A 20,634-nucleotide genomic window follows, 5' to 3' on the forward strand; every position below is an offset into this window, starting at 1 on the left:
CAGTATAACTATTAAATAACTTTTGTTTGTTGTTTCTTTCCCACAAATTTCAAAACGCAACAACCATAAATAATCAAACCACAGCTGTGCCACAGCCGCCATATTGAATAATTTTTGACATGTCATTTGAACATCCAATCAGAACAAAGTTATAATGCGACTGCGCCCAGATTGAAGGTTTTAATCATATTAAAATTCACCCTCATATTGCGCCTAAAGAAGTATAGCTTCAAAAATAGGAATATTGAATCTATATTTGCGACAGAATTACGAGCTATTTATGAGCTCTTGAAATGATAAAGTTTCGCTTTTTGAGCTCATCCCCTTCACACCAAACAACCCTTATTAAGTTATTAAGCCTTGAACATGTTTATTTTCGATTTTTTAAAATTTTAAATCACATGTAACTCGACAACAATCAATTTTAGAAAAAAAAATGTCCCAAAGATTCTAAAAAAAATTGTCCAAAGTGAAAAACTCATTTTTGCGAATTTGTTTAAAAAAATAGTTTAAACATTTTTTCAGCCACAATACCGCCTGGCACCCTGTGGATTTATTATAAGGACCTCTTTTTGACTAAGTTGGTGCAAAAAAATCGAATCGGAATAATTTACCTAACGGTGGCGACGATACAGCCTGGACTAAATCGTGATAAGTAGTTAAAAAACGGTCAAAACAAAGAGACGCACACTCATCAAAAAAGCACGTGAGATTATACTCATATAAATCGTATAATCGACATTTACTGAATCGATCCAGAAATAGTCAACTCCAACTAGTAAAAGTTGAATTAAGTTTTTCAAATCAACTTTTACTGCTCGTTTTAGTTGGAGTTGACTCGAACTAGGAATAGTCAACTCTAACTGAGAATCAACTTGAACTGTAACATATATATTCAATTACCTATAACTTACTTTAAATTAACATTCAATGGTTTTACAAGTAAGGAATTTATTATAGTTTTTATTAGCTTCAATTTAAGTGATGAAAACTTTTTTGTAAAAACTTACAGTTTTTGAGTTATTTATGAAAACTCGCTTTAAAGCATGCATTTTTTTAACAAAAATTAAAATATTTGATCTTTAATAACTCAAAAAGTATTGATTTATTTTAATAACATTAAATAACAAATTTTGCTTAGAATATGTCCCACTATCGATTTGTGGAGTTATTTTTAATTAATTAAAACTAATAAGTAATTTTCGCCCCCGAGAAGGGATGACATATACCCTAGGCAAAGACTGCAAGTTGGTACCATGTTATTTTTCTTTCTTGAGGTATCCTCTACCCCCTCACCAATTTTCGTGAAAATTAATGGAGATTCACCGAAATCGAACGTCGCAGTTGATTTTTACCTTCAGTGACTGCACTATATAAAGAAAATTGCAATTCAATAATTGAAATGCGTGTATTTTGCGAGCTCATAAATTATTAAACGATATGTAGTCGCCAAATAATTAATTTAATTCATTTTAAGTACAATTCTCTATTAACCCGAGAAGATAGGATGATTTTCTTGCGAAGGGGTTGCAGGTTAATAATTGAAATGCGCGTGATATAAGAGTTTATTCTTAGAAGATAAGCTACACGAATTAAACTACTATTCACTATTTTAGAAAAACTTACAGTTTTTCAGTGATTTACGAAAAAACGCTTTAAAACATGCATTTTTTTCACGAATAATTAAAATCTTTCAACTTTAATAACTCAAAAAGTATTGACTTATTTTAATAACTTTATATAACAAATTATGCTTATAATTTGTCCTTCTATGGATTTGTGGAGTTATTTTTAATAAAATAATTTTCACCCCCGAGAAGGGGCGGTATCCACCCTCAGGGTAAAGGCGCAAGGTAGCACCATGTTACAAAGGAATTGCAATTTAATGATCTCAATGCGCGTATTTTGGGAGCTCATAAATTATTAAGTGATATGATATGTAGTCGCCAAATAATTAATTTAATGCATTCTAAGTACAACTCTCTCTTAAGCCGGGAAGATGGGGTGGTTTTCTTGCGAAGGGGTTGTAGCTCAATAGTCGAAATGCGCGCGATTAAGAGTTTATTCTTAGAATATATAAGCTATAGGAATTATATCCGCGATACGATATATTTTAATTTTTTTCAGCATGTTTCTCCTAATTTAAATCAATTAAAGGGTTGTTTGGGGGTGAAGGGGATGAGCTCAAAAATCGAAACTATATCATTTCAAGAGCTCATAAATAGCTCGTAATTATATCGCAATGATCGATTCAATATCCCCATTTTTAAGTAATGGGGGAGCTGACTCAGCCCCCACTAAAATATTGTGACTCTCACTAAAATATTAAATTCTTGCTCAGTGTAACGAGCTCAAAATTTTTGATGTGCGGAATATGAAAGCTCATAAATAGCTCATAAATCAGCGCTATTTTTTTAAATTTTTGCAAGTGGGGGGGAGGGGACGCTCAACACGGGTACCAAATTCTACTTCAAGGGAAACCTTAGCCAATCCATCAACTTCTACTTCAAGCCAAAACGTATCCAATCCATCGTCTATTCAGTCTATTGGGTTCTTTTTTAGTAGCTATTCAGATAACGACGATGATTTTATCCTGAAATATGCTTTGAATTTGACCCTTTAGTACCATCCTCCATTTTAGCCAGTCTCAATCAAACGTAAATGTATTAAAGATATTGCCAATTAGTGAAACATGGTTATTATAATAATATTACAATTTTTTACTTCTTATTTTACCTACTCATTACAGCTAATGTACATACTATGTTAATAAATATTATAAATATATTATACTTAATGTTTATCAAGAACAAATAGTGTATACATTTTACAAATAAAATTATTAATGTTAATATTTACAATAAATGCATTCTTTTTGTATTTTTTTTGTTTTTTTATTTTGTTTTTTTTTGTCACTACGATAAGATGTCAACCCGGTTCAACCCCTCGGAGGGTTAAATACTCTTAGTGATTTTTTTTCTTTAAATTTTTTTTTATATTACCGATAACTAGTTACAATAATATTTTACTATCCGACAAGAAAGATACCAAACAGTCAAAAAATTTTTTTTATTCAGTGACAGAATAAAGAGGATATTTACAGGGAGTGGGATGTTCTGGTCTATAATTCTTTTAATTAGGTGATTGGTTAGGTGTTGTACCATCCTTAGCATAAGCTTTCATTCGACACCTCATTTGTCATTCTACCTGGTATGGGACCGTTCAAGTATTACGTAACGCTTGTTGGGGGGGGGGGGGGTCAAAAATCTTCAAAAATTGCGTTACGTAATAGTTAAACGCCCATTACAGTTCGTTACGTAGGGGGGAGGGGGGTCAAAAATCTTTACGTAATACTTGAACGCTCCCTGTAGTGACGGAGGAGTTATATTCGGAGTCGGACGGACAGACAGCCTAGGTTAAATTTCTCACCTTTAGTACCATCCTTGGATTGTAAGCTTTCATTTTGACACCTCATTTGTCATTCTACTTGGTATAGTGAGGAAGGAGTTATATGGCGGTCGGACGGACAGACAAGCTAGGTCAAATTTCTCACCTTTGGTACCATCCTTGGATTATAAGCTTTCATTTGGCACCTCATTTGTGATTCTACCTGGTATAATGACGGAGCAGTTATATTCGCGGTCGGACGGATAGACAGACAGACAGCCTAGGTCAAATTTCTCACCTTTAGTACCATCCTTGGATTGTAAGCTTTCATTCGACACCTCATTTGTCATTCTAACTAGTATAATGACGGAGGAGTTGTGTTCACAGACAGGCAGACAGACAGACGGACGTGGATAATTCAGTTTTCACATTTTTTTTAATTTGGTGAAAGCAATAGTTAAAAATAATTCTAAGTGTAGGTCTATTCCAGAGGTCACCAATTAGTTTCCCTGAGGGTCCGTTTCGAACACTTCCGGGGTCCGGATTTAATGCTACCTGTGTCTGGTTGTTCTGGTTCGGTTTATTTACAGATTCTTGTTAAAAAATATCCCCTATAAACAAATCCGAAGGGTGCTGGGCGAAATTTTTGGGCAGAAATTGTTTAACAATTTTTTTTAACAAATTCAAATCATCGCCTTTTTTGCCCCGAAAATATGTTTTTAGCATTTTTGGGCAATCTTAAACAAAAAGATCTGTCATTTTCCCAAAATATGGCAGATTTCGGGTTTTAAGCGATTTAAAATTTGACAAATAATGCGAAAATAAGCATTTTTGAAGCTTGAAAACTCATGTTTAAACTATTATTTTTGCGGTTGTCAAGTGCTTAAATCGAACTTTAAACATTCAATTTCAAGATTCTGATGAGTAATCGGGGCTTATTTCAATTACACCGTTGTTTTTAATTGTTAATTATGCGCGATAATTCGCGCGAAATAAGCCCCGATTACTCATTAGAATCTTGAAATTGAATAAATAAATTTTAATTTAGGTACTTGGCCACCTGAAAACTAATAATTTGCATATGAGTTTTCAAGTATCGAAAATGCTTATTTTCGCATTTTTCAGATTTTAGTCGCTGATGTGATATGCTTTTTCTCATGAGGATCTTTCAGTGCGTCAGTTTTCCGATTTCTTTCTAACGCATTAAATTGCATGTGACAGAAAAAAAAACGCACGTCAGTGATTACATTTCGTCGGTGACATTTATAACATTTATTCTAGTTGTCAATAGATGGCGCTATAATCGAAAAAAAAATTATTTACTAATTATATAATATATCTACGAATATAATCTGTACAATTTGTAAGACTATACAAATCAAAGAAAATACCATTTTATAAATGCAATAAACACAATTGATTTGATTTTATGCCAAATTGAAAATAAAATGTGATAACTGTCAGATTTAACTAAAATGTCATGTCACTAGAATGTATATTATCACGGACTTACCTTTTTTCTATCATTTGTGACGCACTGAAAAATGCTCATGAAAAGAAGCATAACTCGAAAACTATCAACTTTTTAGAAATATGACAAGAGACATTTTTTGTTTAAAATTACCCAAAAAAGACAGAAATGTAATTTTGAATTTGTTTAAAAAAATTGTTTCCCCCGGCACCCTTCTGATTTATTTAAAAGGGACATATTTGAACGGGAATCCGCAAAGAAACCTGCCAATTGGACCGCCAATTGGTGACCCCTGGTCTATTCGACCTGTATGATATTCCCAATGGTATTTCGGTGAGCCTCAGACCCTTGTCTGGGAAAGAACTGAAAGATTCTCGCGTGACTCCCAGCTCCCTCTCTGGCTCGACACTTCTTTGCTCGTGCTCTTTGCTCGTTGCTCGGGAAAATATCGCCGCTCTGCTCTTCGCTTCCACTCTAAACGCACACTTTCATTGTACAACACGCTTAGCGTGTAGGCGTTTTAGTTGCCTACTTCAACTATTCTACGGTTTTCTCAACTCTCTTCAGCTAGCTGAACAATGGACCCAGAATCTTCGACATCACACCAGTTTCGTATGTTTCTAAGTCAGGAATGTAATTTTCTTCATGGACCTCTTCTACTCTCAATCTTGCCCCTGAGTATAATTTTTAAAAGGGAATACCTTGTTCTACGAATAAAAATAGCAAATCTGAATAAGAAACCTTGCGCTGTCTCACCACTCTCAAGATAATAAAATTAGTATCACCATAAAGTTTTCTTCTTTTTCTTTACGTGTCATCTCCGCGACGAAGGTTGGCAATCATCATTGCTATTCTAACTTTTGACACTACATCCCGAAAGATTCAATTGAGCTGCATCTATTCTTCTACTTACGCTGCGCCTTCCTTGAATCTTTCCCTGTATTATTAATTTTATGAGTTCATATCTGTCATCACGTGTTATATGACCCAAGTATTGCAGTTTTCTTATTTTGATGGAATCCAGTATCTCCCTGCTCTTCTCTATTTTTCTTAGTAATTCTTCATTGGTTATTCTGTCTGTCCAGGAGATTCTCAGCATTCTTCGATATGTCCACATTTTTCTTATAAGATAGTACAACAACTTCCCTGACCGTTCTGATGTTTTTCTATTTTTATAAATATAGAATTTGATTTTATCGTTTGATCTCGGACACAATAATAATATGAAGACATTCAAATTCAGCAAATAAACGCTTCAGTGAAGACGTTTATATCAATCTTCTTTTTGTCCAATTAATTACTTTTCTGTTATTTCCCATTCATTAATCATCATTGTCATAATCATTTTCAATCTCTTACATCCACTGGGGGACATAGGTGTCCGCCATCTTTGTTCACTGTTCTCTATGCTATGCTATTTGCATCCAATTTCCTGGTTGGTTCCCATCTATCTTGATGGTGGTCTACCTCCGTATCTCTTGTTTTCTTTAGGTCCACCTATTTTCATTTAAACGTGTTATGTGACGAACCCCTCTCCATTTCTTGTGCAATTTTGGCGCATACCCCCCTACATGCGACAAAAATTTTCAGATTTTTTTTAAATCTGACTGAATTGAAAAGTGAGCCAAATGACATCTGATAGTTTAGGAAAAGACCAGCAAATGGATATGTCAACTATCCATTTTGGTGCAAGGTTGTGGGTTTTACGACCCTCCCCATTTTGGATCTGTTTTTCGTTCTCGTCCCCAAAACTTCCAAAAATCTCGAAAAATGTAGTCGGATCTCTGCGGCTTCTGATAGTATTGATCATTACCTTTCCAATGCATGTCTAATTTTGAAAATCGGTTATACCATTCAAAAGTTACTAAGCTCAGAAATTTAACTTAATTTCTATTTTAAAAGGGGAAAATGTTTGTGGGCTGTATAACTTTTATTCTGTATAAAATGATGTGTGTTCGTTGGAGAATTAAGTAACGAAACTACTGAAGGAAATGCACAAGTTTATTGAGATGTTAACAGCTTAGGGTACAAAACGATACTAAATTAATGAATACAAATACAAAATATTTCTTAAAATCTTTCATAGTCCTGGCACATATCATTGACACCTCGAAATTATCAGCGTGGGTGTTTCTCATCTCCGATGTAGACTAGATATTGGAATAAAAACGCACACAGTGGCGTGCCGCCATAACATATATGTATGTGTGTGGAAAAGTTACAGCGATCTGAATTTTTTTCTGTTTCATGAGGGGGTCAGGGCCGATTCAGAACCGATGTAGTTTGTGACTTTTGACCACCCATAAGGGCCATAAGCCAGTTATAGGACTGGGAAGGTACAACACAGCATATTTTTTGGGGTCATGTGTCTTAGGTTCAAGGAAAGACAGGAAAACAGCAAATACACCAAATCAATAGCGTTGAGTTAATCTTTCAAATGTTGCCTAAGTGTCAGGATCAGGCATACAAACGGCAGCAAACTGAAAAACTGAACATTGAAAATTTTGATTGTTCGATAATTACTCAAAATTTTAATCTACGAATTGCGCCAATACACACACACACACATGCTCGTATCAACCCCAGCCCCGGGGGACATGTGTGTTCCAATGGAAAAGTGGAACCCACATGTCCGAAGATCAAACCGGTCACACCCCGTAATAGAGTGGTACCTATCTGACCCCCAAGCTATACCTCCACCCCTCCCCATCGAAGGACATACCGAATGGGGAGGCGTTGACCTTAACGTTACTTTGGATGCCCTGGGTAATGGGACATCCTTTGTATTACTTCATGTGGTTAAGCCACCTGGTTTTAGGGGTAGCTAGAAGAGCTTTTCTCCCTATTAATGACTAAATTAATTTTTTACTTTACTTTGGACTTGTGTCCTAAAAAAAATGTGTTCAGGACATCAAGGCACCGATCTAAATCGGTGTCTCGCTGTCCAGACCGTGTGTGCTCGGTCACTCAGCCGGTGAATTGGCAAAATAAATTTTGTTCTCCTCGACGGCTGAGCGCCCGAAAGGTGTGGCCATCAAGCCCACGTCTGTCGGTACGTGACCTCGATGCTCACATTCCGCGGCTATGGTCCATTTGACCTACCTGAAGGGCACTTAGTGCCTGAAGGGCGACATTTGTGTTTCGATATCCTGTGGCTATCTCAATTTTTCATTCTTAAGGGTTTCCTCTATATCCAGCTAACTGCTGTCTAGGCCGTATATGTACCGTTCTTTGGTTTTCATCGTAATTAGTCAATTCTCTTAATAATCTGCTAGGATGGTTCCTGATATTGTTAAATATTTCATGTGCTCTTTCGTCTATCATTCTCAGGACTTTCTTTTGTTGCGTATGTCCAAATACGTATCTTAATGGGACATATCTAGGTATATTCAGAGCTTCCCTGATCATGTGGTTTTGGATGGTTTGTATTTTTTCTTGTTGGTATTACACGTGTGTTCCCATGCGGCTGAGGCGTATGTTAGTGTTGGCAAAATTATACAATTTGCCATCCTAATCTTTGTGTTAAATCTCAGTTTACTCTTTCGACCTATTAGCGATGAGAGTTGACTCCTAAGGGCTTTAGCTTTGTTGATTGTTTGTTTTACGTGTTCTGTAAAGGTCAGCCTTTTATCCAACATTACGCCTAGGTATTTGGCTTGATTTGACCATTCAATTTGGGTATCAAATAGTGATAGTACCTCGTTGGGACTGCCTCTTCTTTTTTGGTACATGACGGCCTGTGTTTTGTCAGAATTGATAGCTATTTTCCACTGCACACACCATTCTTGTAGTTCATCAAGAGCTCTTTGTAGATGTCTTGTTGCAAAATCTGGGTGGGTACTACTAAAAGCTATCGCTGTATCATCTGCGTATAGACTTAGCAACGATCTGGGTTCAGTTGGGGTGTCTGCCTTCATAGATATGGCGACAACACTGCCCCCTGTGGTACACCAGCCTCCATGTTCCCAACTTCGGACAGGGTTGGCCCTATCCGAACTCTGAACCTCCTGTTGGCTAGGTATGACGAGAGGAGACACGTCATCGCCTCACTATAACCATATTGGTTCATTTTATACAGCAGGCCGTCGTGCCAGACCCTGTCGAATGCTTTACTGACGTCTAGAAAGGCGTCCGCTGTATATTTCTTTTCGTTGAACCCTTTCGTGATATATTCTGTTAACCTCAGCACTTGAAGTTCACACGAGTGCTCGGATCTGAATCCGAACTGTGCTTCAGGTATTGTTCCGATTGTTTCAGATTCTTCTTTTAGCCTAGCTAATATGACCCGCTCTGCGATTTTGCTTAATGCTGGTAATAAGCTTATCGGTCTATAATTCTGTGGAAATGTGCCATTTTTGCCTGATTTTTCAATCATGATTACGTGAGTCTCTTTCCATCTGTCAGGAAAATGTCTTAGTCTTAAGATGTTATTTATTAGATTTGTTATGTACACTATTGCTTTTCCTGGCAGATTTTTCAGAGCTCTGTTCGTAATCTGGTCCGGTCCTGGAGCTTTTTTGGCATTAGTACGCTTGATCAGTTGTCTGACCTCTTCAGGGGGAATTGCGCCAATAACTGAGCGTTTGTAGGGGGACTCTAGATGCGTCTAAAGATGTATACCTCATATCTGGGAAATTTGAAAAAATTGGTTTTTCAAGCTCACTAAATCCTATAATATTTTCAGTTATCATATTTGACCTTGAATACATCAGATACTACTTATCAATACCTTTCAAACTCCAGAAGTTTGGAAGTTATCGAGCTCCAAAAGTATAATCCATTTAACCATTGTCGCCGAAATGGTCTATGTAGTTGTAGTGGTTACGATGCTAAATTTGATTGGGCAATCCGAGTTCATTTGCCAGCCATCCTGATATTTTTTTTTCAATCTAGTCCGAATAGAAAAAAATCTAGTGTATATTTGGTGGACACACACATAATTATATTGAAACAAAAATATTGGGATGGCTGGGATATGAACTCGGATTGTCCTATCACAAGTTTAGGTTCGTAACCATTAGAGATCTTTTGGGCGATAATGCGACCAAGGCGACCATTTATAACGCTTAACGTGTAATCGAGAAACATTACGTTCAAGTTCATACATTTAATTTATAATAAAAATTTTAAAAACTCCTGATACAAGAAGAAAAAACCCTTGGAGAAGAGTGGCGCACACAATATTCTAGATACAAAAGAGCTAATATGAATATTAGGTGGCGCCAAAATGTATTTTCATTTTGATGGAAAATAAAATTCTAGTTTGGAAAGATTTTTCCATAATTGCTAAATTTGAAGTAAAACGCACCACAAAAGAGCTTCAAAATGCAAACTGTATCAAAGCTACTGTTTTGTGGCGTGTTTTACTTCAAATTTAGCAAATATTATGGAAAAATCTTTTAAAATAAAACTGAAATTTTATTGCCCATCAAAATGAAAATACATTTTTGCGCCACATATTGTTCATATCAGCTTTTTTATGGCTGGAATATTGTGTGCGCCATTAATTTTTACGGCGTTTACAGTTTTTTTTATACTGGTTCTAATTATTATACAGTCCACTAACACTAAAAACACAATTAATTTATAAAATTTATTTAGTTTACAGTACAAATTTATTTTATCGGTTGACCCCTACAATTTAATTTATTTTTATACAGAGAGAGTCTGTACTTTGGAATAAATTCAATATCTCAAATACTAATGGTTTTTTTGAAAAATGCTTAGACCCGTCGATTAGTATTTCAAATTTTCCTTTTAGACATACAATAATAATGTATACAGGGTGTCCCAATTTAGATATATGACGTCATCGTTGATTTTCTTAAATGGCAACACTATCATTTTGATAGCTATTTTGATAGGGTGTGTAAAGTTATACACAACTGCAAAATATCAAATTTTTATTCTCTACCATTTACATATAATAGAAAATAACAAAGTTGTATCTGTAATTCGGATTAAATTCAATAATTAAAATAATAATTGTTTTTTTGAAAAATGCTCAGACCCGTCGATTAGTATTTCAAATTGTCATTTTTGACATACAATAATAGTGTATACAGGGTGTCCCAATTTAGAGATATTACGCCATCGTTGATTTTCTTAAATGGCAACACTGTCATTTTGATAGCTATTTTGATAGCGTGTGTAAAGTTATACACAACTGCAAAATTTCAAATTTTTATTCCCTACCATTTACAAGATAATAAAAAATAACAAGATTATGAAAAACAAGTAATCAACTAACAATTGAATTTAATTATTTCAATTAAGCAAATACTCATAATGTTGCCCTCAATTATTGTCAAATTGTCAATGGGCAACGTTATGAGCATTTGCTTAATTGAAATAATTAAATTCAATTATTATTTGATTAATTGTTTTTCATAACTTTGTTATTTTCTATTATCTTGTAAATGGTAAAGAATAAAAATTTGATATTTTGCAGTTGTGTATAACTTTACACACGCTATCAAAATAGCTATCAAAATGACAGTGTTGCCATTTCAGAAAATCAACGATGACGTCATATGTCTAAATTGGGACACCCTGTATACATTATTATTGTATGTCAAAAATTACAATTTGAAATACTAATCGACGGATCTGAACATTTTTCAAAAAAACAATTAGTATTTTGATTATTGAATTTATTCCAAATTACAGATATAACTTTGTTATTTTCTATTATCTTGTAAATGGTAGAGCAGGGCTTCCCAAACTGTGCGTCGCGACGCCCTGGGGCGTCGCGGCCTTGTTCCAGGGGCGTCGCCTGTCAGCGCAGACTTTTAATACAGAAAATATATTTATTTGATTTTAAAGATATGTATTAATAAATAAATGAAATAAAAAATACAACATCAAGTCGATAGACCCTTGAATTATCCGAAATTATTCAAAAAAATGCGCAATCCGAAAATTATCAGATGGTCCATGAAATTATCCAAAAATCGGATAATTATCCGGACATTGGCAATACTGAAGTCGAGTGGGATGGTGGCCGAGCGATATCCGGATCCGGAGAGTATGGAGAACTGGATATCCTGCAATTGGCAGATAAAATTACATACTGGGTTTCAGAAGTTGCTCTTATGAAAGAGAAAATTAGAAGATCAAAAAATTGATTGTTTCCCTGCTTTACAAGGTATTCTACAAGAAAAATCGATAGAAATCCTCGATATCTCTTTAAAATATATATGTTTACACAACACATTTTATCATTGAGCGAACACTTTGAGAAATATTTTCCCAAAGATCTGAAGCAATTTCCCAAATATGAGAAATAATTTCCCAAAGCAGGGTCAGAAACCCTTTCCAGTCATCCACACCATCGACTCTTTCAACAGGAGAAGAAGAACAACTAACCGAATTGTCCTGTGATTCCAGCCTAAAGCTTCAATAGGACAAGTACAAACTGTTTTTGGGGCTTAGTTTCTCATGAATATCAGGCCATCAGCACTGCTGCGTTAAAGATTTTATTACCATTTGCGACTTCGTACTTGTGCGAAACGGGCTTTTCTGCAGTTGCAGTAATTAAAAACAAGTACAGGTCAAACATAAACTTAGAAAAAGAAATAAGAGTGGCAATTTCCACACTGGAGCCTTTGTTTCCTAGGCTGTGCTCAAAAAAGCGAGCACATCCCTCACATTAATCAGCCAGTTACATAAATAAATATCTTAATTTCTAATAAAAATTATAAATGTTCAAATAGTGTTATTGTTATAACTATAACCTGTTACTAGGCTAGTACTAAAATTGGTATTATTGTGGATAGGGTTGAGGGGCGTCGCAAAAAAAATTGCAGTTCCAAGGGCGTCACAGTACGAATAAGTTTGGGAAGCCCTGTGGTAGAGAATAAAAATTTGATATTTTGAAGTTGTGTATAACTTTACACACCCTATCAAAATAGTTATCAAAATGACAGTGTTGCCATTTAAGAAAATCAACGATGACGTCATATCTCTAAATTGGGACACCCTGTATACATTATTATTGTATGTCAAAAAGGACAATTTAAAAGACCAATCGACGGGTCTGAGCATTTAAAAAAAACAGTTAGTACAGTGGAACCCCGATAAGTCGGCCCCCGATAACCCGGAAGTCCGGCTAATCCGGACCGATTTTCATCAGATAAATATTTTGATTTTCAGTACATATTTTGTATTTTGACAATGACAACCGTCTGGGCGTCGAAATGTTAATAAAATTATTTTTTCAATTTAATTGTGGCTTATTTCCCATCAAAATAGTTAATTATCAGATAAACATTTCAACAATAACAATGTATGTATGTAATATAATATTTGAGAGATAATGTGTATTTGTGTAATTTGAACTATACGATAGTAAAAATGACTCATGGCACAAGCCGGCAGAAACAACAGGCACCTGTCTGTAGTATTCCTTTATTTTTTATTTCAAACTGTGTTAGCATTGTTTAAGAAAGACTATTTAAAAAATTATTTTTTAATCAATGGTCGTAGTTTTCACTGTTCTTAATACATAATAACAAAACATCGTTCCGATTGTGACTGTATGAATACAGTATTGTATTGTTCGCTTCCGTTTGCTTAGGTTTGTGTTTGCGTGTTTTTAGTAATTTAGATGTGTAGGTACTGTGCATATTTATATATATATATATATATATATATATATATATATATATATATTTCATCATGTTATTTCAATTCTAACGGAGTTTATCTGTAAGTATACCGTATTTTATTAATTTTTACCATATTCTCCGGCTAACCCGGATTTTCAATAACCCGGATCGGCCGCGGTCCCGATTAATCCGAGTTATAAAGGTTCCACTGTATTTGAGATATTGAATTTATTCCAAATTACAGACTCTCTCTGTATATATTTTTTGTGAAAAGCTTCCGGATTTCACTAAAAATTTCTTCGGTGCTCTGTTTTTCCATCATTTTGTAAGCTTCATTTGAACTCTCGGCTGTAATAACAATATCATCTTCAAAACGCATGTGACTTATGTATTCACCATCAATATCTATTACTTTTTTTTAACCCAATCAAGGTTTTCACATTTTTTCAAAATAGGTTAAAACAATAGATAGTTAGATATTGTGATATCTTCAGCTATAATTATAAGTACAGTAATGAAAATAATTTAGTATTTAAAATACAATTTAACCCATTCGTGGACACAACTGCATATGCACAGTCATTTCCCTATGTAAGTGTCTGTATATGCAGTCGTGTCCGTAAATGGGTTAAATAAGAAAAAATAAGGTTTCAAATTTTTTTAAATGTTGATATAATATGTATAAACATATAATATTTGTTGTTTTTAGATACAAATCATCAAGTTATGGTTAGATTTTCTCCGGACAAGTCAATTGTTGGAGGGTACAACATTCCAGTTTGTTTCAATTTCCAGACAAACAATCAACAAACTTTCTCCATCATTCGATCAATTGTAAGTATACATACTATGTGATAATAAGCCAAATTAAACATGATCAAATTAACATGTTACCTGCGGGACGAGGTCTATTTGGCCCCGTCAAAGTTCTTCGTATATGGCGGAATACATTTTTATAAGACTTCACTTATGGCGGTACGAGGTCTGATAGACCTCGTCAGAAACTTTCTCATCTGGCGGGTCGGGGCATATATGACCCCGAAGAGGTTGTTATGTATTTTTGAAAATTGTTTTGTTATAATAAATGAAAACTGAATATTTTTCATTGAAAAACTGTATTCCTTTCTCACAGTTCCTAGATAGTAATAAAAAATTCATAAATAAGTTCCATGAAAATTTTATAAGATTTTATTGAAATAAAACTCAAAAATACAAACATTTAAAAAAAAGTGAAATTCATGAATTATGTATTGTTCATTTTTGGCCACTATCAGCACACCGTCTTCTGTTGACTAGTTATTTTTTTTACTGTTATTTTTTTTAGCTTTTGGCGACATTTTTGTGAGATTAACGTGGATTAGTAGGCTTTTTAGTGTGAAAGAATTATTATTATTAACCCCTTAATGTTTTGACTTCAAAATTAGTTTATTTAAAAACAACTGAAGGACATTTTAAAATAACTTTCTTATAATTTATTATTCTGGGATGTTTGTTTAAACATTGTATTGTTGTGATGATGTAGTTTTCATTAAACTTCTATACATGGATGCCGTTAAGACAATTAGGTGGTGACGCCGTGAAAACACGAGGCTTATTCGACCTCGTAGTTGTCAAATGGGTAAAAACCGTACTTCATGGAGGTAAGGGGTCAAATCAACTTCGTGCATTTGTTTTATAATTTGTTTTACTCTATAAGGATTCAAACGGTACCAATAACATTAAAAATGGTTCAAAAATAAACATGTTAGGTGGGAAAGATTTAAAAAAATTTATCCGCCAAATAAAAAGTTTTATGACGAGGTCTTTAAGACCTCGTTCTGTCAAATAGGAAGTTATTTAAAAACTGTTCCCGCAGGTAACGTGTTAACCGAACAAAAAAAAAATAACCGTGGTCAGATTTTGTAATCCCCAAGGGTAAAATAATATTAACAAAAAGTTGACATTAGTCGTAAACTTCGTATCATAATATTTTAATTGAATTGCTAAATTCTGTTATCAATAGGTTTGTTCGTAGTACCATCCAAACGATCAGCAACCGTTGCCAACCAACAGACGCATGCGCAGTTAACAGTTTGAGTTCGTAGACTACGAACCCGCATGCGTCTGATGGTTGGCAACGGTTGTTGATCGTTCTACGAACAAACCTATTATAGTCGATGAAGATAAGCGACTAAAGTTGACACAAAGATTTAATAAGAAAACTGGTGTTTAAAGAGTGTATAACCGCAGTTGATAAGGAGCGTATGTGTTATCAAAAGTGAGGTTGACATACTTGGCCATGTTGATGTAGACAACAGCCATGCTTTGGCTGAAAAGATCTGAGGGTGGATGTTTTATGCCGTATGTATGGTACATCAAATTTTGATTATTCTGTGTGTTGCAGAATGGTAGCAGAGTTTTTCTTGTAACTATTAGGTTACAAAAGAATACTTACTTTTATTCAGATTACAAAAAAAAAATAAAATAGCTTAGTACATATTCGAATTTTGGTTTAAAGAAGGTATGAATGTTTAATATGGTTGTTTATTAGACTTCCTACAATAGCGTGAAATGTAATGAAAAATGATTTATTTTTAAGAATATCTCATTGGAAGAGACCATTGAAGAAAATGAGCAATACATGGCGAGTCCATTTACTGGAAATCCATGGCGGGACGTACAGCTTATACTCCCACCTACAGGTAGAATGTAAGTATTAGTTTAGTAATTGTAGTATTTAGTAATTGTAATTATATACAGGGCGTTTGGTAAAGAATGGGCCATAGCTTAACCTCAGGTTCCTGAGGTTAAAATAGGCCGATTTAAGCTAACTTACCTTAGTACAAAGTTTATAATAACCGAGATACAGGGTGTCAAAGTTAAAACTTTTTTTTATTTATTATTTAATATTTCCTGACAGGTATGAGATAACAACATGAAAGGGCTTAGCCGGGTAAGATGATGAAAAGTGCCCCCAACTCGATTCGAATTCCATATAGGTCACCGTTTAGCATATATAGTGAAACTAACTTTCTGAAATTTTTAGCCCCCTAGATGGTCATGTGACCCACCTAGAGCCTAATTAGGGTTTTTATGTTTTTATTTTTTATCTCAGCCGCATCGAGAACTAGCGAAAAACTTTAAATAAAAAAGTTGTAAGCTTTTAAAAGTTCTGTCCGAAATTTTTTTTTTTTTAATTTTTGGCGGGAAGTTTAAATTTTAGAACGATTTTAAAATTTTAAATGAGTATAAAAAATAACTAAGACATTCGTTTTCACGAAAAAAATATATAATGTGTATTTTAACATAATGTTTCACCATGAATTTTTTCAAATGTTTAAAATTGGTGAAACGAACCTTTAAAAATAAAAAAACCGCATTTTTTCGGTTTTTTCGAAGTTATACTTCTTTACGCTCGATATGAGGGTGAATTTTTATATGTTAAAACCTACGATCCCGGCCCATGCGCATTATAACTTTGTTCTGATTGGATGTTCAAATGACATGTCAAAAATTATTCAATATGTCGGCTGTGGCAAAGCTGTGGTTTGATTATTTATGGTTGTTGCGTTTTGAAATTTGTGTGAAAAGAAACAACAAACAAAAGTTAGTTAATACTTATACTGCCTTTTTAAATAGTTTTCATATATATTTTTGGACTTTTGGAATATTTTGGACAAGGAATCATTCTAATTTGGTAAGTAGTTTTTATTATAATCATATTGTAATTATACATTTGGATTAGGTTGGAATAAATTTATTTTCTCAAGAATGGGGATTTTAGAGAGAAATCCGAAATTAGGTCCGATTTTTATTTTTAAATTATGATTTTTAGGCGTAGATTTATTTATCTAGTAGGTATGTAATGCTTTGATTTACATGCTTAATTTGATTACCAACAAAAGTTCTACCAATTTTCATCTAATATATTGTTTTCTTACTGTTTTGTTATATTTTAATATTTTCTTCCACAAAAATCAAACTACATAATTTGATTTAAATCAGAATAACTGTCAAACAGTAAACCGTTCAGTTGAACGGTTGAAATAGAAAGATAGATTTTTTGTCACAAATTGAACGAGGAATTCAAAAACGATTGTTAATTTGAAATTTGTCAGTGGCGTGCTATCTTTTTTCTTTAAAAAGTTCAGATCATTATCCTTATGCGCGCCAATGATAAATATAAAATTCTTAATTGTATGTCAAAAAATGCACAATAACTACCTCTTAAAACTCGCCAAATTTTATTACAGTGTTGCCAGTAGTTTCGGCAAAAGTAGTTTTGTTTTCTTCAACGTCCTGTATATTGAAAATGGATGGCATTACAAAAAATTTTTATTTAGCAAACCCCAATTATTTTTCAGTTTTTTACCTATTCTAGTGACGGTGTTACCTTTTTTGAAAAATATGTATAAAATTGTATCAAAAAACGAAAAAAAAAATCCGAAAAAATGCGGTCTTAAAGGTGCGTGTTTCACCAATTTTAAAAAATTAAAACTTCCCGCCATAAATTAAAAAAATATCAAAATTTCGGACAGAACTTTTTAAAGCTTACAACTTTTTTATCTACAAGTTTTTCGCTAGTTCTCGATGCGGTTGAGATAAAACATAAAAACCCTAATTAGGCTCTAGGTGGGTTACATGACCACCTAGGGGGCTAAAAATTTCAGAAAGTTAGTTTGACTATATATGCTAAACGGTGACCTATATGTAATTCGATTCGAGTTGGGGGCACTTTTCATCATCTTACTCGGCTAGGCGCTTTGGTATGTGGGGTTTTTTTGGATCGAGAAAACTAAATTTCCTACCAAAAATTATGTATTGCCCAGAGGGCGCCACATACGCCTTTCAGCACTCATTTATTACGTTCAATTTTTTTTATCACTCACTCTGTATAATTTTGACATTAAAATTTTTATTCTCCTATTAGTTTTACTTAAAAAAGGTATACTTCTTTCATATCCCTAAATTCAACCGTTTTCGAGATAAACGCATTTTAAATCTGCGATACACCATCATTTTTAGCATAATATCATTGTAGTTACACCCGAAAAATAACTTAAAACCATAATAATTGTGCCAGTTCTCAAATTTATGTCATTACATCGCAAATTCCATTTGAAGAAATTTGCGATACATTTTTGGATAATTTTATAGTTATTTTTCTGGTGTAACTACAATGATATTACTAAAAATTATGTTGCATCGCAGATTTAAAATGCGTTTATCTCGTAAACGGTTGAGTTTAGGGAGATGAAAGAGGTATACCTTTTTTAAGTAAAACTAATAGGGGAATAAAAATTTTAATGTCAAAATTATACGGAGTGACGGATAAAAAAAATTGAACGTATTAAATGAGTGCTGAAGGGCGTATGTGGCGCCCTCTGGGCAACACATAACTTTTGGTAGGGAAGTTAGTTTTCTCGTCCCGAAAAACCCTCACATACCAAATTTCGTGTTGATATCTCATGCCTGTTAGGAAATATTCAATAATAAATAAAAAAAAGTTTAACTTTGACACCCTGTATCTCGGTTATTATAAACTTTGTACTGAGGTAAGTTAGCTTAAATCGGCCTATTTTAACCTCAGGAACCTGAGGTTAAGCTATGGCTCATTCTTTACCAAACACCCTGTATACAGTGCGCTGGAATAAGTGTTACCCCCCTTATTAACTTATTTAATTTTAGCACATAAGCAACACGCTCGGACATGTCGATTTTTAAAATAATCATTATAGCATCAATGTTTCGTACTTAACGCGATCGCTCTTCAGGTGACAGGCATAACTTCAACTTTTTAAATAGTAAAGTACACCATGCGACACCTCATTTAAAAGTTTTTGAAATGCTGATTACAAAAATGTATAATAAACTAAAAAGGGAAGTTCCCTAGGTTGGCTGTATACCATATAGTTAAAACAACTATAACATGAAGTAAAAACCACTTCTATGTAATTGGTATATTTATTAAAAATTTAAAAATCCCAATGGATTGAATAAAATGTGTCCAATTCAGAACGTTTTCGAACCTATCAGTCCATCATCAGTAAATTCGAATACTTGCTAAATAGCCCCATAACCAAACAATGGTTGAATTTATAATTAAATCTACATTATGTCATAGTAATATTGAACAGGCTAAACGCCGATGTTAAAAGATATAACCTCCGGGAACATGGTGAAACCCTACCAGGAAACTTAAACAACCATCTTAGGCCAACGTTGACTACCAAGTCACTTCTCTGTCATATCTATTCTCACCATAGCTTTGGAGCCCTCCCTCCAAAGTCATTTGTATACTTATTGGGTATAATGTTGCTTTAACACCTTCTGCCGATCTACTCCATCAAACGCCTGTTTGAAATCCATATACAACTTGTAAATTGGTATGTTATATTCAACACATTTTTCATGTATACCTCTTAACATATGTATGTAGGATTCGTTAAAGACAATCGTAATAAAAGTCCGGGTGATGTTTAACAGTTTTAATTAATAACAATAATAGGTAAATGCGTGGCCTAAGTGTCCTCTATTTGCTTTCTCCTATTTTCGTCGTCTCTGTGATTATATATTGTAAAAGCCGGAGATACAGGATGCAGCCAGAAAGCAGTTTATTAACGAAAAGTCTTAGATTTAAAATATTGTTTATTATATTTTTATTTCAATTATTCTAATTGTTTAAAAAGTAGTAAACTTTGTATCTAGGGCTTTTCGTTGTTTTCCTCGTAATACGAGAGATGTCGCTAGATTGCGTCTCAAAAGGTGGAATCATTGTATCGCGATGGTTTCCCTTAAATAGGCAGATTGTTGATATTTCTTTCAGAGTTGTGACTGCATAGCTTCACTGAGGATGCATGAGGATGCTGAAATAGCTATATGGAGATGGTGGTCCAACTCTGAATCAAATATTAACAAAAACTGCCTTTATCTTAAAAAAGTAAAATATTTATTCAAAAAAAATTTTCTTATCAAAAATTAAACTATAAAAAAGTAAAAACAAAGGTGTATGTGTGAGGTCTGTAGACCCAGTAGAAGCGGAGTTGTAGCTAATGAACAACAGGGTCATATTCGTCAAATTCCAAATCGAATATTTCAACATAAAATAACCAAAAAATGAAGCATTTTTGAGGAAAACTCATTACAACTTTTTTAAAGCTTAAAAAAAAACTTTATTCTTGTTTTTTG

At 33.8% G+C, this 20,634-nt stretch overlaps 1 protein-coding gene across 1 annotated transcript in view; it reads left to right on the forward strand.

Moving 5' to 3' along the window:
• Window positions 1–20,634, forward strand: part of LOC114325757 (putative helicase mov-10-B.1) — a 181,567-nt gene that overhangs the window by 49,326 nt on the left and 111,607 nt on the right. The window contains exons 6-7 of the mRNA XM_050655359.1: window positions 14,177–14,301; window positions 16,046–16,155. Of these exons, the coding sequence (XP_050511316.1) occupies window positions 14,177–14,301; window positions 16,046–16,155 (235 nt within the window). The remainder of the gene's footprint in view (window positions 1–14,176; window positions 14,302–16,045; window positions 16,156–20,634) is intronic.

Source organism: Diabrotica virgifera, chromosome 7, assembly GCF_917563875.1.
Source record: "Diabrotica virgifera virgifera chromosome 7, PGI_DIABVI_V3a".
NCBI classification, from domain to species: domain Eukaryota; kingdom Metazoa; phylum Arthropoda; class Insecta; order Coleoptera; family Chrysomelidae; genus Diabrotica; species Diabrotica virgifera.